This window comes from Ambystoma mexicanum, chromosome 9 (assembly GCF_040938575.1).
Source record: "Ambystoma mexicanum isolate Mex_15411 chromosome 9, UKY_AmexF1_1, whole genome shotgun sequence".
In the NCBI taxonomy this organism is placed as follows: domain Eukaryota; kingdom Metazoa; phylum Chordata; class Amphibia; order Caudata; family Ambystomatidae; genus Ambystoma; species Ambystoma mexicanum.
This window is the reverse complement of record NC_090931.1, coordinates 605683114-605709034: the sequence shown is the minus strand read 5'-3', so window position 1 is coordinate 605709034 and position 25921 is coordinate 605683114. Positions and strand designations below refer to the sequence as shown.

General features: G+C 47.6%; 1 protein-coding gene across 1 annotated transcript in view; it reads left to right on the top strand.

Moving 5' to 3' along the window:
* CPD (carboxypeptidase D) overlaps window positions 1-25921 on the top strand; it is a 750705-nt gene that overhangs the window by 278620 nt on the left and 446164 nt on the right. Inside the window, exon 8 of the mRNA XM_069615245.1 lies at window positions 5973-6082. Coding sequence (XP_069471346.1) covers window positions 5973-6082 — 110 coding nt within the window. The remainder of the gene's footprint in view (window positions 1-5972; window positions 6083-25921) is intronic.

Below are 25921 nucleotides of genomic sequence, written 5' to 3'. Positions count from 1 at the left end.
CCCACAAAACAGTCCTAGTCCTCACAGACCGTACCATAAACGTATATAAACCAATGGGGAGACAAGCTCTCCAGGGCTGTCCAAACTAGCCTAGAGCATCTGGCTGTGGGCACTACATCACAACATGTTCTAGTGGCACAACATGTTCCGCAGTAACTCAATTCTCCGGCAGACGCGCCAAGCAGGAGTACAATGCTACCCTCCAAGCACAAGTGGCAACTAAACAGACATGCTAGACCATGTCTCTCAAGCTGGGGGTTCCCAGGAATAGACCTTTTTGCAACCCTGGAAAACATGCAATACCAAGTTTACACATCCAGGTTTCCCCAGAAAGGATCTGAAGGGAATGCACTCCTGATGAACTGGTCAGGCAAGTTTGCATACAATCCATCCACCCACCCCCCTTGCATATGCCCACAGCCCCCCAGCCCGACACCTCTTCACAACAAAATAGTTCAAAAGTTACACCAGGAACACGTAACACTCATCCAGATAGTGCCAATGCGGGCACGTCAGATCTTGTTCTCACACCTGCAAATGGTGTTCCTGTGTCCTCCCATGAAACTAACCTGCACAGACAACCTGCTGACCCAGGATCAGGTAACAACGCTGCACCCATGCCCTCATAAACTGAATTTAGCAGCTTGGCTCCTGAGGTCATAGAATTTGGTTACTATAACCTAGATCAAAGGTGCATGGAAATACTCAAGGAGGCACGCAGGCCTAACACAAGGCACTGCTATTTTAACAAATTGAAACGCTTTTTTATGGTGCAGAACACGGTCTCTGAATCCAACCTACTGTTCACCATCCAATATAGTTAACTACCTGCTCTACCTACTTGACTCAGGATTTGTCTTTAACTCACTCAAGGTACACCCAGTGTCCGAGTACAATTTTGTGGTGGAAGGTTCCTGTAGTTAAGGCTTTCATGGAGGGTGTCAAGAAACTGTATCTTCCAATCTCCAATCCTACTCCCGGCTGGGACCTCAACATCATTCTCACAAGGCTCAATGGAGAGCCCTCTTCCTATGCACAAGGCTAGCCTTTAAACTCTTGCATACACACAGCCTTCCTGATAGACGTTACATCGATCAGAAGGGTTAGTGAACAGCAAGCTCTGTCAGTACAAGACCCCCTTAGTAGTTATAAACAAGGACAAGGTGGTGCTACGCACACATCCTCGATTTTTTTTCACCCTAGTTCATATCAAAATTCCATGTCATTCAAACTATAGAGCTTCCTGCGTTTTTACAGAACCCAACAAACGCTGCAGAAAGGAGTCTACATACACTATGTACGCAGAGCTTTCATGTTCTACCTTCAAAAGACAAAGCTGATCAGAAAAACAAATTGTTTCTTTTTATCTGTAGCCGCTGGATGAGAAAGGGACTCTTCTCTCTAAAGTAGCAATTTCAAAATGAATTGTCAACTGCATCCAACTCTTACACTTGCCAAGGGAACATTGCCTTTTAAGCCTAGAGCACGCTCAGCTCGAGGCACGGGGGCAACTCTAGCTTTCATAGCAAACGTGCCTCTAGATTACATTTGCAAGACTGACACTTGGAGTTCAGTACACATTTTCACCCAAAATTACTTTCTGCACACACATTCTAGGTGTGCTACATAGGTGGGACAAGCAGTGCTGAAACAACTCTTTGCAGCGCTACCTTCTAACAACCCACCTCCTTCTACCAGTACTCCTCGCTAATCTATGTAAAGCATGTGAGTCTAAGCATATCCAAAAGCCTCTGAAGGGATACATTATTCACCGTAATTGTATTTCGTTTTATTTTTTTTAAATACTTTGTTTTTCAGCAAAACATATAATAGGCTCAACAATAGGTAATAATTCTCAAGTCCTAACATCAATATTCTCAAGATTTACAGAAGCATCAATGGGTTAAACAAGTAATTCCTAAAAGAATATAATTATCCAAAGAGTAGACTAACAAAATATGAACACCCTATTGTTGTCATCCCTCTATACATTACTAGTAATCATATTTCTGATGCTTGTACCTTCTTAGATTCACATGCGACTGCCCTACCTCCCCTTTTGGAGTAGAAGGTGCCTAGGGAAGAAGCATAGATCTTTCACACCTCATGGTTCCTACCTACACTCCACGCTTACAATTTACACTCCCTCTTGTCAGAAACAAATAATCTGAGGGACATCAATGCGTGAGGGATCGTGGGTACATGGCATGTGACACTAGGAATAGTATTACAACCATGCCCTGTTGACGTCCGTTTTCAAACTTCGAAAAATACATGTGCAATACTCTGCAACTTCCACTAGATGTCGGCCTATGCAAAGCATGTGAGTCTAAGCAGATTCAAGCGTCAGAAATATGATTACGGTGAGTAATGTATCATCCTAACTTTGTTTATTTTGGCTTCTTCTTTTATGGTTAATCTCTGCAGATTATGTACTACTTTGTTTTTGCTCTTTTCAAAAGCGGCGTGTGCAACACCACTACACCCGGAAAGTAAGACCTTGTTAGTCTATCGCAACTTGTGGAGGTTTGTTGGAGAAAAAAATTCACTTATTCTTTCTGAATTCTAGGGAAAGAAAACTGTAGCTTAGAACAGGTTATCTATTTTTGGTAAAAATGCATTGGTCATTCTTGGATCCCTTGTGTATAAATTACTGCTTTTCCAAGCCTTCAGCTGTTGAGCAACATGAGTCCCATTCTATCCACTGATGACACATTCAATGGTCTGCTGGGTTTTATACCCCCAGTACCTCATGACTTGTGCTACCAAAATACAAATCTTGCCATTCAGGCAGTTGATAACAATTACTGCTTTATGGCAACTCTTATTCATGGAAACGCACTTTACTTGTCAATGAAGTGATCAGATGAACAGAACATATGAAGCTATTATACTAAAGTGTGATCTTTGGGCCACTGCTCAAATCTCAAGAACCATGACAACCAGTCTGAACACTCTTATACAGTATATTTGAAAATCAAATTGGAAAAAGGGGTGAAAACCATAAGATGGATGAGAGGATGTTGTTCAGATTGATTTTTAGAATCTGGTCTTGTGGACAGATTTCGGGAGTCCATCCTAGTTATAGTGAACTGGCAACTCTTGAGAGATTAGCCAAAACCCAATCAAGATAGCAATGGAGAGCAGTCAAGGCTTATTCTCAGGAGAATGTGAGTGGTGTCAGGGGAGCCTCAGTGTGTCCACACAGTATGGCAAACAATTCCATTTAGACAGACATGTATAAAAAGGTATTTTTCATTGGACTTCTGAACAAGCTGAAAAATGTATCTAACGGGTAGTATTATCGTACAACATTCTATGATGCAAATATATACAGTCCCCAATGATGAAACCAGATTAAAAGACAACAACCTAACATGAGAAGTCCAACCCCTAATATGAATGGGGCATTGTGCCCAAAAGTCACAGGAGCCAAAATGCTTCTCACCAGAATGGGAGGCTTTGTAGATACCTTCCTTCACTAAGCTTCGGTTGGTGATAGTTTAAAGGTTCTATAACAATTGTACCTGAAGTATGCATTTTCCTTTCTTCCAGACCCAAGGATAATCCAGGGGCAGGTTACTCGACCCAGGTTCGGTGACCAAAAGGTTAGTGGAATTGTATAGGGAGACATAGGGTCTTGTTTCCAAAGTTATCCTATGTAGGGTGGGGGTGTTTACTTACCCCACTGACTGATTTTCACAGATGACTTCTTGGATCATCTGGGGGCTCGATCTTCCACCGTTGGTTCCAGTGAGAGGTGCCCAGGATTTGCAGGTTTGTGGATTCTCCCAGTCACGTGCAGCTGCAAGATGCAACCTCTGTCCATGAAGAAATGCAAGAACCACCGATGGAGGCCTCTTCAGGTCACTTCACAGGTTGAAAGAAGGTGAATTACAGCGACCGTCTCCGCCCAAAGGCGTCGACCAGCGTCCTTTCAGCCGCAGTCACAAAAGCTGCTCCAGGACAGGATCCCTTGATGCTGGGAAGCTTACATTCGGGGAGAATGTGAATTGTGGCAAATGCTAGCGACCACCGAAGGTAGAGTCTCTAGTGCAGAATGGCTATGCTTCTGGTGTTGTAGCCCATGAGAGAGCTGGTCAGTCTACCGAGCAGTCAAGGTGCACCTCTGAAGGCTCAGAAGGGCATGATCCTCGAACGCAACAATACTAATTGGTCCTAGTAGTCCAAGAGCTGAAGCACCACTCAGGGTCTTTGGCGATCCGACAGAGGAGCATGGCTTCACCGGGAAGGCTACAGGAAGGTAAGATGGGCCACTTTAGGAGTAGTCTTGGGATCTTCAGCAGCCTGCTCTTCTTTGAGGGATTCTTATCTCCAATGATGATCTGAAGAAATTGTTTTTCTTCTTTCTTCTTGATTTGATTGTATTGTAATTGTTTTTTTTTAAACCAATAACATAATTAAAAAAAAAAATGGTTGCAGATGTCCACCTTATCCAAAATCGGAGCTGAAAGCAAGTCCAAGCCCACCAATGGTAAGGATCTTCACCATTCAAACGGCTAGTAGTTGCCCAATCAGAGACTACTGGTTTCACATTTGCCCAATCCTAGACTTTCTGGCAGCAAGGATGTGTACCCGGACTAGACAGTCCTACCCTCTCCCTGGGCCACACACAAAGGCATCACTAGCCCACAAAGCAGCAGCTTTCCCGGTCCAGTGCATGACCTTTATAAGGGATTTCCTGACCTGGCCATGCAGGAAGAAGGCCAAACTAAAATATGGCCAAAAAAGCAAGCAAAAATCTTGTGGCACAGACCTTTTATGGCACTAGCCACATTTTAGTAGCCATACGTGGTAAACGCGAATGTGCACACTAAAAATAATGCAAAACATGGTACAAATGTATCTGCTCCCACCAGCTTGACTTTAGGCACATATAAGTAACCAGAAGTCCCTTGTGTAAAAAGCTACGGTGATGCAAAAGTATCCCTATTGCACTGCACTGCAAGGTGCTGTGTGCTCTGTTAAAATGTGAAAAGTTTAAAGGGGAACAATGTTTCCATAGTACTGGTAGTCTGAAGGGCTGTTCAATTTTTATCTAGCAATTGGGAAGGGAAGCTGAAGGATGTACTTCCCTTCAAAAAGTTAAGGCACGATAAAAATAGAGCAAAAAGAATGGGGTTCCATAGCAACTATGGAGGAAAAGTTGAAAAAAGAGAAATCTTTCCTAACAGACGTCAATTAGACAAGGGTGGAAATTGGGGCACACTGTCTGGTTTATGCATAAGAGATAATTAAAGACACTGCCTAATTTAACCAGATTGTGTGGCCTGGTGTACAGCACTTGTTCCCTCAGTGAAAGTGTTAAAAGGTCATACATCTGACCTTTCTACAAGTATTTGTATGCAGGTTTCAGGACATGCCTAGCCCTTGTGGAAATATTCCAAATAAGGTTGACAGTGGATCATGGGGTAGGCTGTGACCAGTGATTAGATGGATGTGAGTCCTAACAGCAGTCCAAAATTACTCCTATGATTTTGATTTTCTGTTTCGTGCATAGGCTTGTGATTTAGGAATGATCATGCTTTTTTATGCGTTTCCTTATTTGCCCCAACCTTTGGATCCTCCACTAAAACAGAGGTGCTTTCTTCAGAGATTCAGTATTCCGAGCATTACTGCATGAGATATTCAAAATTATATTACTGTTGACCACTCATGATGATCACAACACATACTGGAGTTACTGTCTCTTTGCACTTAAACAATGTTATGAATTTAATTGTTGTTCCCACAAGTAGCTGAAAATGGTGTTCAATGCATAAATGTGGCCCACTCTCCAAAAAGGCCTTCTGGTATTAAGTATCCATGACCCATAATTTACCAAACCTAAATGAGGACATATGGCCAAGGAAAACATTTGAACTATTTTTGTCACCGACTTCATCATATTGCTTCAGTACTTTAAATATGCATTGTAGTTCACAGCACACTTGTTTGTACTGTACTTTCAGGTTCATTGGTTGTCAACTACCCTTTTGACGATGACGAGATGGGAGTCGCCACTTACAGCTCCTCACCCGATGATGCAGTATTCCGCCAGATTGCACTTTCTTACTCCCGGGTAAATGTTCTTTGGTATTGAATTCTGCAAGTTCTGACACTATAACAATTGCTAGCCAATTTAATTACAACAATGCTTTGAGTTTGCCATCATTCGATCTTCTGAATATTCATATGCTGTGATGAATTGTCTTCTGGCTTTGGGCAAGGTGCATAAACATTGTTTGTATGTAGGCCTCTGAAAGATATGAGTACCGGGGAAGCTGGAATAAAATCCTTTAACAGGCATTGCCCGTGCTAATATATCTGACCAAGGTCAGTAGTATGCAGTTACACATTCCCTGGTACAGTCCCCCCACACTTGCTCTTACCCTCTTATGAAGCCCTGCCAACCGTCCACCCCCCATTGTGCATGATCCCAGCTAGCAGCATGCTCCAGGAACGCTTTGATATGGGTTTCAAGAGTGCTGTCACTAATTACACACTCGGACTCCCCTGTACTCCCTGGGAAGACTCCTTTCATGATGCTACTCCCTTGTAATATTTACACCCTATCAGAATACAAGTGAGAGCTCTCCCTGAGCAAGGTTCTGCCTCAAACTGCATTATGTAAAGAGGACTGTTGAAATGGGCCTCACTATGAGATTCCTGAGCTTCTTTTTGCGGCTTCTGTTTGGTGCTGCTGTCATTTTCACGTGGTGGGGCCATGTCAGAAGGCCACTGCACTCTTACGCGGGGAACTTTATTCTATTACCAGTTATATAGTTCAGAAAGAGGAAATGTTTGTGCCTCTTTTCCCCACAGGAACCATCAAGTGTCAAGGGAAATACCTTTGCAATGACTAAGTCCATGTGGGTGTGGCACCATGCCTCTATCTGTGCCTACTTCTTCCTCTGTGCACAGCTGCCACCTTATACCGAGGCTGAGAAGGTGGAGAAGGTGATTGAAGAAATGGGTAGCTCGGTGGGAGACGGGAACAAGAGTAGTGTTTCCAAGAGGGGCAGTGATGCCGTGTCCGCTTTTTACAGTGGGCTTGAGGTTCAATTATGCTGTCAAATGTCACCTCCTCTCCCCCCATTTGCACTTTAGGATAATCTGCATCGAGCTACCATTCCCCCCAAAAAGTAATTAAGGTCTTCCATTCCGAATGTCCAAATCAGGGCAACATTTTGTTTGTGACAGAATAACTAAATGTTGATGGTAGGAAAACTGTTAATTCATGTTCACAGATATCCAAAATGTGAATATTATTTTGGTTTGATGCAGCCGTTTTCATTTTACTTTATGGACTGCGAGTATGAGGCTGCATAAAATACCCTTGAACATTAGTTTTGGAGACTTTGGAAAAGCATCTACTTTTAAAACAGATGCGCGTTGGAAATGACATGAGCAATGCGGCAGACCCCCATTCATCCTGAGTTGCTGTGATTTATTGCACACAGCCCAAGGGATATTTTTGGCAAACAGAGTATCTCCCACGCGACGTGACCAAGGCAACAGTAAAGCGGTAGACTTTAACTGCCCGTCAGGGCATTTTGAGACAGCGCTCGGCAAACACAACCACAGTGCGTATTGGTATCTTGTTTCGCATGTTGGATCTCACAGCAACTGACAGTTTGCGCAACAAACAGCTCACAAACTGTGTCATTCGTTAAGGATGGTCAACAGCTATCTATTTACTTGCAGCAGCTGCCTTCAGCACAAATTAGCCGATTTCACCACTTTCCATCCAGTTTGTATTGATGAGGCTGGTCCACAAATCATCTTGAGGACTTCCACAAAGCTGAAACTCGAGTCGAAGACGACCCTGGACACATATATCGCTAAGAATTAGAGATTCTGTTGTAATGCAAATAACTGTTATACAACAGTTACATAATACCAACACAGGGTGAACTTTGAACATCTGACGACGATCCTTTGGTCCCATGTATCCAGTTTGTTTTGTTATGTACAATTCTAGATGATTTTAATGTGTTTCTTTTCTTTGATTGGTTATGTTATGTATGTTTGTAGTATGTAAGAATGGTGTGAAAGTAGGTGTGTTCGATAAATGGTAGGCTAGCAGTGTCAAATGTGCACTGTCAACTCGCACTTCAAACTTCTTTTTAGGTGAATTATGTCATGTTATTTTGAATTTCTTTGAAAGGTAATACAAATGAAAATAAAGAATTGTTTTATATCCATTGAAGATTGCTTTTTTTAAAAATGTCGTTCTAAATGGCTAGATGGCATTGTACTTTGTGTGTGTGTTTGCTACTTACTTAATTTTAGGTTGTTTAGTGCCCTAGCCCCTGTTAAGCTTTTTTGCTTGCACTTTTTCTTTGTTCTGCTGTTTCTATTTCATGCATGCTTTGTTTGACAATCCACTTTAAAACATCAGGGAGCTCCCTTGTGTTGAAGACTCAGCATGTCTTATTGCCAGGTTGTGTCTCTTATGGCACAAGCGTACGTAAACCTCTTTACCTTTTCATGCTTTATTAGATTCATCTGATTATTTGGTACGATTCCCACCCAGAGGATTCATATGAATCCCCTGATGGTTATGACCCTTTCTATTGAGTGACGATTGCCATACTGCAGAGCATAAGGAGGAATGGGAATTGATTTTCCAAGCAGGATGACTAATAAAAGTGCATCCTTCGTAAACACTCATGCCAAATCAAACTTCAGAGCCCCCACACATAATCTCTTCCTTCCCGAGTATGATTTTCAAAGGTGTCCACTATGTTTGACCTACAAGTCCTCGTGGTCGAAAGAAATGTGCTTCCTTTATAATGGGAGATAAAAGAAGCGTAGAACCACTGCAGTAGTCCTGCCGTACCCACATTGGATCACATATGGGAATTGGGTTTACAAATTCTAAAAATGCAGTTGATTGCCCTGTCATTTATGACTAGTTCAGAAGCACAGAGCAGCGGAGACTGCCTCATTGTGCTTATGAGGACACCCACACCCAGACTGTTTAATGATGAGTCTGTTACCGATTTTGACCATCTTGGGTTGAGGTTGATGGCAAATGGCGCGTGAATAAATCAAATGACCCTTGGCAAATGTACCCTCTCCAAAAGAGCTGGAGCCACCCTAAACAGTGCCTGTAGATTTGGTGGTAAGGTGATCATCCCAACCCTAGAGGTCTGCAGTGCAATTGTATACAGGCAGAACTTTTGATCCACTTACAACTTGGCGAAAAATGCTTCCTGAAGTAAATACTAGCGCTTCAATGGCCCTTTGTATCTTTACCTTGGCCTAAGACTGCTTGCTTATGAGGCCTGTCTAAAGCCTATCACATTTTGGTTATACCTCAATGCAGTGTCTGATTTAACTTTCCATACAAATATTGTTTGGGAATTAGTTGAATCCACAGTGTCTATAAAGGCTGCTTTCGTCACATGCCCAACGGGTTCCGGTGCTGTGCAGGTTGTCCAGGAAGCTCTTCTTCCACCAACCGGCACAGATTGTTCTCATTTAGTTCACTTTTCACTCGTTTAATGTGCTGTGAGCAGACGTTTGAAGCGCCGCAAATGATCGCTAAGAAGGTAAGTGAATCTTCAACTCTTTAAGGACAACCGAAGTGGTGTACAGCCTCTAGGGTTGGAACAGGACTGCTTTGGCAGATCACACGGGACTAGTGCTGTACCATGCGCCCGGTTTCCCATGGGACACCAGTGTTGAGATGGATTTCTATAGATTCCCTGCACCCTACTTCTTCCCTTCACTCTGGCCTTCCTCCATAGGCTCTCTACCTACCCCCTCCTCTGAAGCTAGGAATCTGTCATCTTCAACACCTCCCTTTATTTCATCCCTCATATTCGGGACATGGTCAAGAAGTACCACTTTCAGCTCTGCCTTCTCAAAGGAACTCTACCCTCACCTTCCCCCAGAGACTCAATGTTACCCGTGGGTCCTCTCCAGGCTAGACTATTGCAATAGCCTCTTCCTTAATCTTCCTTCGTCCACTCTGCGACACCTTCAGCTAACCCAGAATTAGGGCAGCAAGACTTATCCTTGGCCTCCAGCCGGGGACTGCATCTCTCCTGCCTTACAAAGCCTTCAATGGCTCCCGGTCTCAGCACGGATTAAATTCGTATCCCTCTATCACCCACAAGGCTATCTGGGGCAGGGGACCACTCCATCTTCAACACTTCCTGGCCTGCGTGTGAAGCAGTTTGCTAAACAGAAAGCTGGGGGTCGATCACTTTCCTCGGCAGGCTCCCTTCTGTGGAATAACCTCCTTCTCCCTCTGCGACTTGAGCAGGACCTCCTTAATTCTCAAAAAAGCCTCAAGACCTTTCGCTTTACCTCTTCCTTCTCCTCCTCTCTTCCCTGCTAATCCTTCAGTAGCGTGATTGATGTGCAGGGCACTTATGTGTCCTCGGTGCCCTGGCCCCCCACATCTCTCATCTCAGCCGCTGTCCGTTTTTTACTGCACTTACTTGGGCTCCCACAGGAGGTTGCACTTATGTTCTCCTCTTCTTAAGCACTTTATCCCGAGCACTTCTCCATTAGCACCACAACACTTATCCCTTACCCCCCTCCCCACCTCTGCACTTGCATGTTCTGAACACTAACAAGGTATAGTAGGTTTGTCTCCCCTCCCTGTTATCCTCATTATTTGTTTGTACTATTAATTAAATTATTTATTTATCTTTGTTGTAATTCATTGCCTACCTTCCCCTCTGCCCACCCTGTTGCCCTGTGGATGCTTTGAAACAGTTTTTGCTAATTGTATAAGCGCCTGACAAATGACCAATAAATAAATAGAATCGGGACTGCTGGACAGATTTTAGGAGGCCACCTTAGTTATAGTGAACAGGCGAACTCTGAGAGGTTAACAAAATCCAATCCAGGTAAGCGTGCAGAGTGGTCAAGGCTTAGTCTCCGGAGTCCACAATGAGTCCACACAGTGTATCACACAATAATTCAATTTAGACAGGTAAGTACAGAAATACTATATTTATTCTAGGCCTAAAAGCACACACACTAGAAAATGAAACGAGCAAATGATATCACACAACACTCTAGTCGCCTTTATGTTCTTAGAAATGCATACAATAACTTGGACAACAAAAATAAGGTAAGTAGTGATGTAGTAGAATGAAACCAATTCACAAGTATTCTGCCCTAACGTTATATGTCCAATCCCTATGATGAATGAGGCCATGTGCCCAAAAGTCGCAATGCTTCTTCTTAGATGTGGGGACTGGTGTAGGAAGACTTATTGTCGCGGTGAAATGTTCTAGAAGATATTCAACAAAGTTACAGGTAGGTCAAATTATATTCCTATCTTTCAGATATGTTTCTAGATCCGACGATCCAAAAGCAATGGAATAGAATACGTTTATTCCAAGGAGAACAGGGGGAGGTGAATGTGTTGCAATTACTTACCTACCTGACTCTGATTTTCCCAGATATTTAAGTGGGTTAACTGCGGGTTGCTGGAGGTAGGTGTTCCTGACTTTGTACCAGTGAGAGATGCCTAGTAGCTGCGGGTCCAAGGATTCTTCTGGTCGGTTCCGGTAGCAGAGTGCAACCCTTTGCGAAGAAGAAATGCAGAATACACCGATGTAGACCTCTTCAGGACACTTCACCAGACAGGGGAAGGCGAGTTCCAGCGACTGCTACCACACACTGGCGACAGCAGGCGTCCTTCCAGTCGCAGTTAAAGGCCTTCTAGAGCAGGATCCCTTGAAGCTGGGAAGCTGAAATTGATCAGGAAGGCGACTTGAGCATGAGCTGCTGACCCACAAAGTTCCGGCAACAAATGCAGAATGGCGACAAGTCTACCGAGGTAGTCCCTATCCACCGTGTCGTCCAGGGACACTTCTGACGGCGTAGGATGTTTGGATCCTACGGAATTCATCGATGCTGGTTGGTCCCAACAGTCCAAGGTTTGGAGCACTGGTCAGGACCTTCACAGATCGGGTAGTCCAGCAGGACCTCACGAAGCCAAACGCATGAAGGGATGCTGGGCCTCTTCAGGAGTCTCCCATGGATCTTCAGTTAGCCGCTTGTCTATACAGGATACTTGGCTCCAACACTAATCTCAGAAAATGGCTGCAGGAGACCTCTTCTTATCCTAAATCCTGGCTGGAAGCAAGTCCAAGCCCACCAATGGTAAGGATCTGCACCATTCAGAGAGCCAGCAGTGGTCCAATCAGCGACCACTGGGTTTCACTCATGCTACACACCTAGACTCTCGGGCACCATGGATGTGGAAAGGCACTAGACAGCCCCACAACATTCGGAGCCAAGCACACGCAAAGGCATCACTAGCCCGCGAAAGCAGCAGCTTTCCCGGGCAAGTGCATGACCTTATATGCGATTTCCTGACCAGAGAAGGCAGCAAGAAGGCCAAACAATATGCCCAAAGAACAAGCAAACGTTTCTTGGCACTAGCCACCTTTAGTAGCCAAGCACGGTCAATGCAGCTGTGCATACTAGAAAAAAATGCTAAAATGGTAAAAATGTCATTTCTGCCACCAGCTTGTCTTTGGGCACATATAAAAGTAACCAAAAATCATACGTGTCAAAGACTAGAGTGATGCAGAAGTATCCCCACTGTATTGTAAGATGCTGTGCGCCCTGGTAAAAGATTACCAAAAAGGTAAAAAGACAAAAAGGAAACCTCGTTTCGAATGGATTGGGTACTCCAACGTATTTCACATCTTTGACATGTAATGGCCACAGCTGTGCACTTTGGAAACTTTTTCGGCAGAGGGCGTCCTGCGTCAATGGTGTCGGGTCAATGTACCTCGAAGGCCTCCGTTGAGGACGACGTCACAGGATGTTATAACTAGGACGCATGGCGCCCGTAGCCTCAGTTCTGTTTTTTACATGAACGTGTTAACTTTGGAAGACTTGGCGCGCCTTGTGTGCATCATTACAATGTCTTTCTCTTCGACCCCTCTGACTCCGCGGTCTGGCTTTAGGACCTGCCGGGACTGCAAGTCGAAGATGTCTCTCGCCAACCCCCACCACATATGTTTGTGGTGCCTGGGTGAGTTGCACGACACCGACGACTGCTCAAGATGCCAGTTGCTGACTGCCAAGACCTTGTGAGAGTGGAAAGGGAAGCTCCAGGTAGGTAGGGGCTCTAAGCCTGTTAAGTCCCGGACTTCCAAGTCCAAGGGGGTTTCCACCGACGACTCAAGGGGTGACACTCCAAGTCGGAAGAAGTACCGGGGATCTTGGTTCCTTGAGTGGTTCCTGCCATTCATCCTCGTCCCGGCACTCTAGGAAGCGCCATCACCGATCGCCTTCCCCGTCCTCCCCGGATGGTGCCTTGAGGAAGGGTACGTGCCCTACGAAGTCCTCGACGCCTGAGGAATGGATGGCGTTTAAACAATCCATGTTAGTGATTTTTGAATTGTAGGGCACGGGTCCGGTCGCGCCTTCTGACGAAGCCGGGTAGGATTGGTCTTGCACTGTGGCTTGCACGCCTTCAGGCTTGGGTACACGAGGCAACTCGCATCAGGAGCCTTCGAGGTAGAGTACGGACAAGGAATCGAAGAGTCGCAAGAGACGTGTCTCTAGGTCTCGGTCCTCTTCTCCGGCGAGAACGCAGCAGCCTGTTTGGGGCCGGCGTCGACTCGTTCAGCGCCATGTCCGTCTGATTTGGACATCGAAGCCTTGCCGTCGTATCAGCCCCCGCCGAAGCCTACGGTGATTATAACGTCAAGGTTGTCGACGCCGAAGCCTTCGGTGCTATCGGCACCTCCAGGGATTTTTTCTCGATTTGCCATTGGAGTACCCGGATATCGTGTATCCTCCAAGGAAGGCTACGTCGAAGTATGTCAAGCCGGTTTTGGCCTCCAGGCCCTCTTCTGTCCCCAGACCTGGGTTTCAACTCCATGTGGATGATATTTATGAATAGGAGGAAAGGTCTGAGGTTGAGTAACCTGGTGACCTTGATGATCCACTTTTTTCTGGAGACAGTCAGTTGTAGGAGTTGAGGCAGACCCTCCATGATGCAAGTGGGCTGGACACTTCCCCCGGAAGTGGAATTTGGTAGACCTGAGCCTGGGGCTTGGAGAGGGCGCTAGAGAGCCGTCCAAGATGGCGGCCTCCCTGTGAGCTCGGCGGAGCTCCCACGAATATCCTGAAAAATCGCTGCATCCGTGTGGTGTATTCCGACAGAAGCTACCTCCCCCTTGTAGAGAAAGCGATTCCTCAAAGGGGGATAGACTCATTTCATCGATCCGGTGGACGTGTGTGGCAAATCTCCCACAAGAAGGTGCCGCCCCCTCCTCTCAGCGGACTCAAGGTGCGGCCTACGTGGGAGACCCGGAAGAAGTCCCGAGCGGCGAGAGGACTGGCGGCCGATGAGCCAACACGAAACCTGTGGAGCCTGGTCGAACTGACAGGAGAGGGGAAAAAGAAGGCAGGCGCCCGGCCCGGGCGGTCAGGTACGAGCGCTCCGCGTACCCCCCTGGCCCACGTGGCCGCGACCGCTGCCGCACAAATCCCTGGGTCCCCTCGAGTGACAACCATACGTTCAGAGGCCGTCGGAGCATTGGACGGCTCCCGACCCGGGACTGCCCGCAAATTGAGGCAGGCGACACTCCAGGGGCGCTGTCGCGCGGCCACAGGAGGCAACGCCGGGTAGCATAGGAGGCCCAGGCAGCTGTAAAACCCGGTCCCGGGGTTCGAGGGGGAGCACACACGAGCGGCTCTCAATCCCCTAATTCCAGCCAATTCAAGATGAGACTGTGGCGCAGGATCTTGATATCAGAGAAATCTTGCTTGACCTGAAAGCCGGTATAGGCAGCCTTGGGAGCAAGCTTGACACCCTTTCATCCAAAGTAGACCTGCTCCAGCACAGACTTGACAAGCACGCAGACAGACTGGACACGGTGGAGCAAAGGGTATCGGACCTTGAGGACGGCTCGACCTCCCTAACATCCAGAGTGTCCACATTAGAATCACAAATGAAAGCGGTATGCGCCAAAAATGAGGACTTGGAAGGCCGCTCCAGACGTAATAACATCAGGATAGTAGGCATTGGAGAGCACCAGTTGGCTACCAGGATGGAAGATCATGTGGAAAAAATCTGCGTTGAGCTGTTCCGTGAAGAGGTCCTTTCCAAGATGTTCGTCGTCGAAAGAGCGCACAGAGTACCCAATTCGAGGCCAATCCCAGGAGCGAACCCTCGTCCGATCATAGCAAAGTTGCTTAATTACAAAGATCGGGACACAATTCTGAGAGCCGCCAGAGACAAAGGTGACCTCCAATTCGAGGGGGACAAAATTCAGTTTTTCCCAGACTTCTCTCAAGCGGTACAGGCGCAAAGACGATCGTTCACAGCAGTGAAACGCAGGCTGCAGGAAAATCAAATTCAATACTCAATGCTGTTCCCAGCCAAGCTCTGCATCCAACACGAGGGCAGAACCCAATTTTTTAATACACCTGAAGAAACAAGTGACTACCTAGTGTGCTCCGGATGCAGACCACAAAGAGGCAATGGACCCAGAAGAGACCCTCCGTAACTTTCGCCAGACGGTTTCACACTATTAAGACAAAGTATCACCCAGGCGCAACTACTTTCACCACCACGGAACAAATCTAGTAACAGACGTGGGGAACCAGCCCCTCTTGGAGGGCCACCAACGCCCCATGCACAGCAACGTTGGCTGTTTTGCCAACCAGAGTTAGTTCAATTTGGGCCAGTTGGGGGTTGCCAACTCAAGGGAGAGATCCCAGTTCCAAGAAGTCAGCAAGTGTCTCGTACCCTCATCTCTCGCCAACCTCACCACGGGAATCAAGCAAGCAGAAGCCAAGACCTCAGATTCCCTCCGAATGCCTTGACTCCACGCCTATCGTTGAACCTCGGCCAAGCATGCCCATGAAATTTCCCTCACGAGACAATGACGACATATAGGATTGCCACATGGAATATACGTGGGGGCAACCACCCGGCGAAAACTAGGAAAATCCTCCAATACCTGCGAAGACACAAAATTAATATCGCCTTTCTACAAGAAACGCATCTCACAAAGTCCTCGGAATCTCATTGGGCCAGATCATGGGGCTTTCACCGATACTTCTCATCCTATTCGTCATACGCCAGGGGAGTCGCGATACTGATAGAGAGGAGAACGAACTTCAGTCTGATCGACTCACGAAGAGATACCGAAGGGAGAGCTCTGCTGGTGAGAGGAATACTAGCCGGAAAAGAGGTGGTCCTGGTTAACTCCTATGCTCCCAACACAGATGGACCAGATAACTTCAAATGGGTGCTGTCCAAACTGGGAGAGACTAACGCAACGACCATTATATGGGGAGCAGACCTCAATACCCCACTCGACCCCAAGCTTGACAAATCACACAACACGTCAGGGCCGCCCTCGAAAGCCAGTGCCCAGGTCCAAGAGATCTGCCATGCATTTGTTCTAACGGACACATGGAGGAACCACAACCAGAACGCCAAAGAATACACATTCTACTCGGCAGTTCACCACTCCAGTTCACGAATCGACTATATCCTAGCCTCAGCCCGCAGCCCGTTTGAATGGGGGGAAAAGCCAAATCATGCCAAGGTCCTTTTCAGACCACTCCATGGTCATACTTGAAACCACCCTAGCAGGCTCCACAATCCGTGGTCTTCATTGGAGATTTAAAACAGGCTCGTTAACGGACACCATCTTTGCTGCAGAACTAAGCCAGGAAATAATCTCCTTCCTTGACACGAACAAAAACTCAGTCGACTCAGCCAGTACAGTGTGGGAAACACTCAAATGCTATGTGAGAGGAATATGCCTGGCAAAAGAAAACAGCATGCTAAAGCAAATCCGCAGAGAACTCACGGATAGTGAGCACCGATTTGAAAGACCTAGAGCTCAAATCCTCCGTCTCCCCAGACCCACGACTCCAAGCCAAGATGAAAGTGGAACTCAAGAACTTTAGAGAAACAGCCGAAAGAGAACTAAAATTCCTGCGCCGCAGGCATCAGATTAGACAATATGGAGAGGGTCAGAAGCCTGGAGCCCTGCTAGCCCGCCTTCTCTTGATCGACAAAACTCCACCTCGCATCGAACGTATAAAGAATGCACAAGGCCAACTGGTATATACCGAAGGAAACATCTGCGAGGCATTCTACGACTTCTACCGCACCCTGTACAGCTCAAAGGGTGCCGCAGATCCAGGAGCAATACAAGAGTTTCTCAATGACACTGAACTTTTCTGGGTCAGCGCAGAACTAAGAGAACCCCTGAAGGCTCCGATATCACTGGAAGAAATCCAGGAAGCAATAAAGGCCCTCCCAAACACGAATGCTCCGGGTCCAGATGGACTAACCGGAGAATTTTAAAAAGCACACGCTTCAATAGTGGCCCCCTTTCTAGGTCAGGTCTTCGAGGAGTCGATAGAACGATGTTCACTCCCACCCACGATGTGCGAAGCCAACGTGATGGTACTTTACAAGTCCGGCAAACCTGCAGAGGATTGTGCCTCATACAGGCCGATCTCTTTAATAAATCTGAACAATAAAATCCTAGCGAAGATTCTAGCAACGAGGTTGCTCCCTCTGATGCCGGCCCTGGTGCTCGGCGACCAGGCCGGCTTCATCCCAGGTCGTAGCACAACCTATGGCATCAGGAGGCTGTTCGGCGTTATTGAGGCCCTTGACCCGTCACAACAGGCAATTGCTGTTCTCTTAGACGCAGAGAAGGCGTTTGATTCTGTCGAGTGGCCCTTTGTTTGCAACGCTCAGGCAGATGGGCCTAGGCAACTTCTTCCTTAAACTAGTGTCACTGTTGTACAACAAGCCACGCTCATACATCACAGTTGGTAACACTAGGTCCCCAGGCATCACACTGGAACGCGGAACAAGACAGGGCTGCCCGCTTTCAGCCCTCATCTTCGCCCTGGTGATGAAGCCCTTGGCATCGAGGCTACGGGCCGAACATCGTCACGCGGTTTGAAACTAGGGCCCCATAAATTGATAGTTTCTCTCTACGCCGACAATGTCATTCTATTCGTCAGCGATCCCCAAAACAATCTGAAACCTGCAATAAGGGAAGTGATAAAATTCGGGAGAATGTCAAGCCTCAAAACAAATCACTCTAAATCAGTAGTGTTTCCTTTAACCCCTCACACGACAGAATTCAGGGATGATCATGGGTTCAAATGGGGAAAACTCCAAAGTACGCTACCTGGGGATCTATATGTCCTGCAATCATCACAAGGTATTGAGAGATCACTATCAAACAGTGTTACATTCCATATAAGAACGTGTCCAGAGATGGAAGTCTCTTCCGCTGACGCTCTGGGGCAAGACCTCCCTGATGAAAATGGTTATCCTCCCCAAATTGCTATACCTCTTTACGAACATCCCACTACTCGTACCCAAATCCTATTTTCAAAAAGTCAAGAGTTTGATTTTAGAACTACTCTGGGCCGGGAAACCGGCACGAGTGGCCTACAACACCCTAACGTTGCCAACAGCGAAGGGAGGCTTGGCTCTCCCGGATGTTGAAAAATACTATTGGGCAGCCCAGGCACAATTTCTGAGTCATTGGTACTCGGCTCACTACATCCGTCCACATGTGCAAGTGGAAAGAGCCCTAGCGTCCCCGGACCTGCTTAGCGCGATCATTATAAGCAATCTCCCCGTCCCACACAAGACACTAAACACAGTACTATCCACATATGCTATCTGGAAAAAGATGGCCAAAGAATATGGCATAACCATACGGTATTCCCCCCTACTTCCCATTAAATTCATCCCCGGAATACCCCTCACAAATGAAAGTGTTTCTCATCTGGATTGACAAATTGAACCTTCAATCTCTGGGCGCTCTGTTCCCGGAGGGCACCTTTCTAACCCTACAAATGGCCAAAGACAGAGGAGCTAACTCCTCCCTAGATGTATTCCTCTATTTTAGACTACGCCACACCCTCCAGGGGGCATTCCCCACGTTCCCTCAGCAGCCTCCCACGTGGACCCTGCTACACAGTGTGATCCAAGCTCAGGGAGAAGGAAGACTGGTGTCAACCTTGTACAGATCTCTTACACAAGACACTCGAAAGCCCAACCCCCGAGCCCAAAGGAAGTGGGAAACAGCCATTCTGGAGCCAATATCCACAGAGGACTGGACATACATCCTCCGACAAACCCAAAAAATCGCACTAAATACGAGGTATAAATTGATCCACTTTAACTTTATTCATCAAACGTATTATATACACCAGCCAAGAAAAAGATTCACCATCCAGAAACTTCGGCCCAATGCGAAAGATGCTCGTCCGATAATGCAGATTTCTTCCACCTGGCATGGTGCTCCCCAGGCGTGCACCGCTTCTGGTCCCCCGTCATTCAGAAAACTTCCAAAATTGTGGGAGAGCAGATAACCCCGCTCCCCCTGGGCGCCCTCCTGGGACTTACCAGACACATGCAACCAGCATCACGCAGATTGACAGCACTCCTCATGGTTCTGGCTCTTACATTACATGCGCGTCCCCCGGATATATGGGGTCCATACGTGTCATACCTGATAAACCGTACAGAATCCTTAGACTCAGAAACCCCGAACTCTCAATTAGGACAGGCCGGAATAAATGGTCCTTAAGAGAAAAATACTCAGTAGTGAAAGCATTGAATATAGTGTCGCCAAGGCATCTGCACAGTAAACGAGAGACACGAGGGGGGGGGGTGACTGGGAAGGGTTGGGTACGAGAGATGTTTTTTAATGTGCACCCTGTTGCTGCATGGTTTGTTCTTTCTTTCTGTTGTATGCTGAAAATACTAAAAATAGTTTAAAAAAAAAGACCTGAGCCTGGGGCTCAAGCGGAATCTTCTTATAGGAGACTCATGGCGCGAGTCTCGGAATATCTGGGCTGGTCTAGGCCTCCTGAAGACTTTGTGCAGGATGATCTGATGGACATCTTGGATCACGGTCCGTCCTCTGACACTGTTTTGCCCTTTCAACTTACCCTGCAGAAAAGGGTGGCAGCTGCTTGGCAGTCCCCGGAATCTCTTCTGGCTGTTAATAAGTCTTTGACGAAGAAATACCGCCCTTCCGTTAGCGACCCCAGCTATCCATCTACTCCCCCAACTCCCAATAGTTTGGTGGTTCAGGCGGCTACGGCCACCTCGAGGCAGGCGGCGTACCCTTCCATCCCTCCGGATAGGGACAACAAGCGCTTTGACGGTTGGGCCCGGAAGATATTTTCTGCTGGAAGCATGGTTCCTGAAAGCGGCCAACTCCATGTGTGCCTTGGGAAGGTTTTCACACACTCTGTGGAATTATTTCTTTGGCAGCTGAGAATATTCCAGAGGGGGAACGGGTTCCTTGCTCTTGTGCAGGACGGCAAGGATGCCATGTGTGAATCCCTTCAGTCGGGTTTGGATACGGCCGACACTGTTAGCCAATCATGGCTAAGAGCACAGTTACATGCAGGTTTGCGTGGTTGCAGAAGTCGGGGTTTGCTCCGGATGTGCATGCCCATCTTCTCAACAAGCCCTTTGATGACGCACATTTGTTTGGCAGCAAGACGGACGAGAGCCTTGAGAGGATGCAGACCTCAAAAGCTGCAGCGAAATCTTTAAGCACTGAAGTGCATCAACCTCTGCCTTTTCGTCCTAGGGGACCGCAGTAGAGGGGAGGTTCCTTTCGTTACTACTCCTCCTTTGGTAGAACAAGAGGGGCCGCCAGTCAAAGGGGCCAGCAAAAGAGTAGCCATGGTGGTCGGGGAAATTGTGGTACCAAAGCCAAACAGTCGTGAGGCTGTGTCCCATGGTTCGCCGGTTGGGGGCAGACTGTCTCAGCATCTCTAAGAATGGCATGCCGTTATTTCAGATGCGTGGGTTCTGGATACCATTGCCCACAGCTACTGCCTTCCCTTCCTTCAGTGGCCTCACCACAGTCCACCGGGGAAACTCTTTGAAGCTTCCGGATCCGCTCCTTGCGCAGGAAATTTTGAGCCTGCTGGAGAAAGGCACTATAGAACTGGTGCCTGTAGTGAAGAGGAACAAGGGATGGTATTCCCCTTATTTTTTGATCCCGAAGAAAGACTGGGGATTGAGACCCATTATGGACTTGCCTTGGTTGAACAAACTTCTCAGGAAGGACAAGTTCAAGATGGTTACTCTTTCTCAAGTCCTCTAGGCCCTTCAACTTCAGGATTGGTTGGTGTCTCTGGACCTCAAGGATGCTTACTTTCATGTGCCGATTCATCTCGCGCACAGTAAGAACCTGAGGTTCGCGGCAGGCGACTCACACTTTTCAGTTTCGGGTCCTGCCATTCCGATTGACCTCCGCCCGATGGTCTTTACCAAGCTAATGGTGGTGATAGCGTACCTCAGGTGAGGGGGGGATTCACATCTACCCCTACCTGGACGACTGGCTGATCCGGGTGCGCTCTCCCAAGCTGGCGTTGGGTCATCTCAGTGTCACCTGCCGCACCCTCCACAGGCTGGGCTTCTTCCTCAATTTCAAGAAGTCGCATCTGACACTTTCCCAACAGCTCCAGTAAATCAGGGCTGTTCTAGACACGTCCTTGGGGAAGTGTTACCCTCCCAAGGTAAGGGCTTATCATATTGTGCAGATGGTGGACAAGTTTGAACATGCCCAGAGTCTCCCAGCTTTCGAATTCTTAAGGTTGTTCGTCCTCATGGCCTGCTACATTTTTCTGGTGCCAGAGGCCCGGCTACAGATGAGATCCCGGCAGTGGGCTCTCAAGATGCAGTGGTCACAGTTCTCCGGCAAGATGTTGGATCCCATTCAGATTCCGCTCTCGGTCTCCCAGGACCTTCTGTGGTGGCCCAACAAAGGGAACTTGATGAAGGGGGAACAGTTTTGGCAACAGTGACCGGAGGTGATGGTAGTGATGGATGCTTCCCTCACAGGATGGGGTGCTAATGCCAGTGACTTGACCTCCAGCAGTCGTTCTCCGTCGAAGTCCAAACTCCACATCAATCTGTTAGAGCTGCGTGCCGTCAGGCTACCCTGCAGGCTTTTCTGCCCTCTGTACAGGGGAGGAGTGTCCTGATCATGACGGACAAAACAGTGGCCATGCATTACCTCAACAAAAAGTCTGAGGTAGGGTCACTTCCGTTGTGCAGAGAGGCAATGCAGCTCTGATTCTGGGCCATCCAGCAGGAAATTTCGATCTCAGCAGTTGATCTGGCTGTAGACGAAAATGCAGAGGCTCTGAGCAGGCAGAGCATGGTCTCCCACGAGTGGGAGTTTGCTCAGGAAGTCCTTCAGGAGATCTTCGCCCTTTGGGGAACCCCGCAAGTGGATCTCTTAGCCACCAGTGTCAACTGGAAATGCTAGGGATTCTGCACAAGAGAATTTCCAAGAGGAGCCTTAGGAGACGCGTTCGTGGTGCATTGGTCATTCCCGCTGCTGTACGCGTTTCCCCCAGTCCCTGCCATTCCTCAAGTGTTATGGAGGTTCGGTTCCCACATGATCGTCATTGCTCCAGATAGGGCCAGGAGAGCGTGGTAGCCGGATATTCTAGACATGTCCATCTGTCGTCCACGCTGTCCTCCCTGCCAAGAGGATCTGCTCTCGTCGAAGATCCCCTTCCTCGTCTTCTCTTTCCCCAGAAAGGGTCTCCTACCCCACAAAACACAGCTCTCAGGCTGAGTGGGAGGAATTCAGGAAGAAAATGTTAAGCGTCTTCGAGAAAGCAGCCTCGACCCCCTTGAAGACAGCTGAGGGTGGTACCCCGGGTGAAAAACCCAAAAAATCAAAACGCTGCGAGTCGCAGCACCCTGCAAAACATTCCAACCGAGAGCGCCACGGCCCATCGGGTAAGAAGGCACCGTCTTCGCCGTCGTCGGAGATCCCTTCGACGCATGGATCGGCGCCATCGACGCCGTTGTCGAAGGGTTCTTCGACGCATCGGTCGATCGACATCGACGCAGATGAAAGAAAAAACCACGGCTAATCCACAGCCAAAGGTGATTCCAAGAGCCTCCGACACGACGCCGAGACCGTCGTCGACATCCTCGAGTAGGATCCCGATCCTCTCGAGTTCTTCGAGGCCTCTTCCAGTTTTCTCGGTGCCTTCGAAGCCTGTCACATCTGCGTCGACGACATTGTTTTCTCGCCCAATAATGACGAGTTTGGCTCCTTCTGCCTTAGAAATGGGTTTTATACCATTTCAGAGGTCAGAGTACCCTGGATTATCTTCAATTTATGAAGAAGGGGAAGATTCTGACCAGGAAACCTTTGGGTTGCAGAGGACCACACTACCGGTTTCAGAGGATTTCACCTCTGAGGAAAGAAGGTTGAAAGACCTACAGGAGTCATTACATGAGACAAGTGGGCTGGACACTTTCCCAGAAGTGGATTTTGTTAAGCCAGACCCAGCAGAACATGCTGAAACACCCTATAGAACCCTGATGGCAAAAATTATTGAATTCATGGGTTGGTCTGCGCCTTCGCCTGTTTTTCAACAGGATGACCTGACAGACATAATAGACAAAAGGTCCACAGGAGGATCCTGTGGTCCCCTTCCATACAGCCTTACAAAGAAAGATTACATCTAACTGGGAAACTCCTGAAGTTATCCCTGCTGTCAATAAAAGATTATCAGCCAAGTATAGGGTAGCTGCGGCTGACCCTGAATACTTATCGAAACACCCGACTGCAGAGAGCCTGGTGGTCCAAGCGGCAACTTCATCAAGCAGCAGGACCGCTAACCCTACTGTCCCACAGGATAGAGATGACAAGAGGTACGATTCTATGGCAAAGAAAGTCTTCTCTGCTTGTAGTATGGCGTTGAAGTCCATCAACGCCACCTGTACGCTCGCCAGGTTCAGTCACACACTGTGGGAGTGTGCTTAATCAGCGGCTGACTGCATACCCGAAGGAGAGGAAAAGGAAGCCTTCTTTAACATTATTAAAGATGGCAAAGATGCCATGTGCGAGTCACTTCAAACTGGCATCGATTCCGCTGACAGTATCAGCAGGGCCATGGCGGCAAGTACAACAATCCGCAGGCATGCGTGGTTGCAGAAGTCTGGCTTTGCTCCAGATGTACAGGCCAGAATAGGGAAGTTCCTATTCATCACATCTGTGATGCAGCCACCTGGGCTTCAGTACATACTTTTGTACGTCACTATTCCCCCGATTCCATCAGAGGACAAGATCTGGCCTTTGGCAAGGCAGTTCTCTATTCCGCAATTTGATTGGGCATGCTAAATTTGTATTCTAAATTCTTTCCCACCTCCATGCTCGGTACTGCTTTGGGAGTCTGTCATAGATATGGAATACGTCGGAGGACCCAATCCCCTTGAAGAACAAGTTACTTTCTTACCTGGTAACGTTCTTTCGATGGGATGGTCCGACGACGTATTCCATATTGCTCCCTCCCTGCCTTCCCCGCTGCAGAATTTCTTTTGCGATTGCAGCTTGCGTTCCGCAAGGCCTTGTGTGTCTGACTGGCAGAAAACTGGTGGCACACGTTCTGGGAAAAAAACTATAACTGAGGCTATGGGCGTCGTGTGTCCTACTTATCACATCGAGTGACGTCGGCCGTCGGAGGTCCTCGGGGACGGCGCATCGATGTCATCGACGCAGGACGCAGACGCCAAAGATTTTCCGAAGCAGCACAGCTGTGGACATTACCTGTCATAGATATGGAATACGTCGTCGGACCATCCCATCGAAAGAACGTTACCAGGTAAGAAAGTAACTTGTTCTTCTGAATTTCATATTACTCAGAAAATTACCTTACCTTCGTTCTACCCTCCTCCCCATCCGGGTAAAGAGGAAGAAAGGCTACATAGGCTGGACCCAAGGTGAGCTCTAAGCTTTTACATCAGCAGAATGGCTAGGATCAGGCAGCAGACCAACTGTTTGTGGGATACTCAGGTCACAAGTTGGGACTACCCATAACAAAACCAACCATTTACAGGTGGATTATTTTGGCCATTCTGGAATGTTACAAACTGGCAGGGAAAGAGCCACCCCAAAATCTTAGGGCTCATTCAACCAGGGGTATCGCAGCCTTTTCGGCCCTCCAAAGAGGGGTACCGGTCAGAGACATCTGTGCGGCTGCCACATGGTCGTCCGCACATATATTCACAAAATTTTACAACCTGGATTCCTCCACTAGTCAAGAGACCACATTTGGCAAGGCCGTATTACATTCGTTCCATCCCTAAAGGGATACATAACATTCTTACTCCCACCTCCAATTACATGCCACTGCTATGGGAGTCTATCAAAGATAAGGAATACCTCGGAGGACACAATCCCTTCGAAGAACAAGTTACTTCTTACCTTGTAACGTTCTTTCGACGGGATGTTCCTCCGACGTATTCCTTATTGCCCCTCCCATCCATCCCCGCAGTTATATTTCCCTTGTGGTTGCAGCTTACGCTCCTTCAAGGTCAATAACCAATTCAGGCATGACTTTTCTTCTACTACAAAACGGAACTGAGCAACGGACGCCGCGCATGGCTATTTATGGGCATGATGACGTTGGCGCCAATACGGTGGCCGCCGAGGCACATCGACTCGGCGGACGTCGACGCGCAGCACCCTCTACAGTTAAAATTTCCAAGGCCAGCAAGCTGGAAACGTATTATCAAAGATAAGGAATACGTCGGAGGAACACCCCGTCGAAAGAACGTTAGAAGGTAAGAAGTAACTTGTTCTTCCCTGGATACAATCCATGGTCAGGATATGGCCTTTGGGAAGGCGGTTTTTTATTCGGCAATCTAATTGAGTACTCTAAATTCTTTTCCCTTCTCCATTTACTGGTACTGCTTTGGGAGTCTGTCAAAGATGTGGAATACTTTGGAGGACACAATCCATTCGAAGAACTAGTTACTTACCAACTGGTAACGTTCTTTCGACTGGATGTTCCTCCAACGTATTCCACATCACCCTCCCAGCCTGCCCCTCAGGAGAATTTCCTATGCGATTGCAGCTTCCGTTTC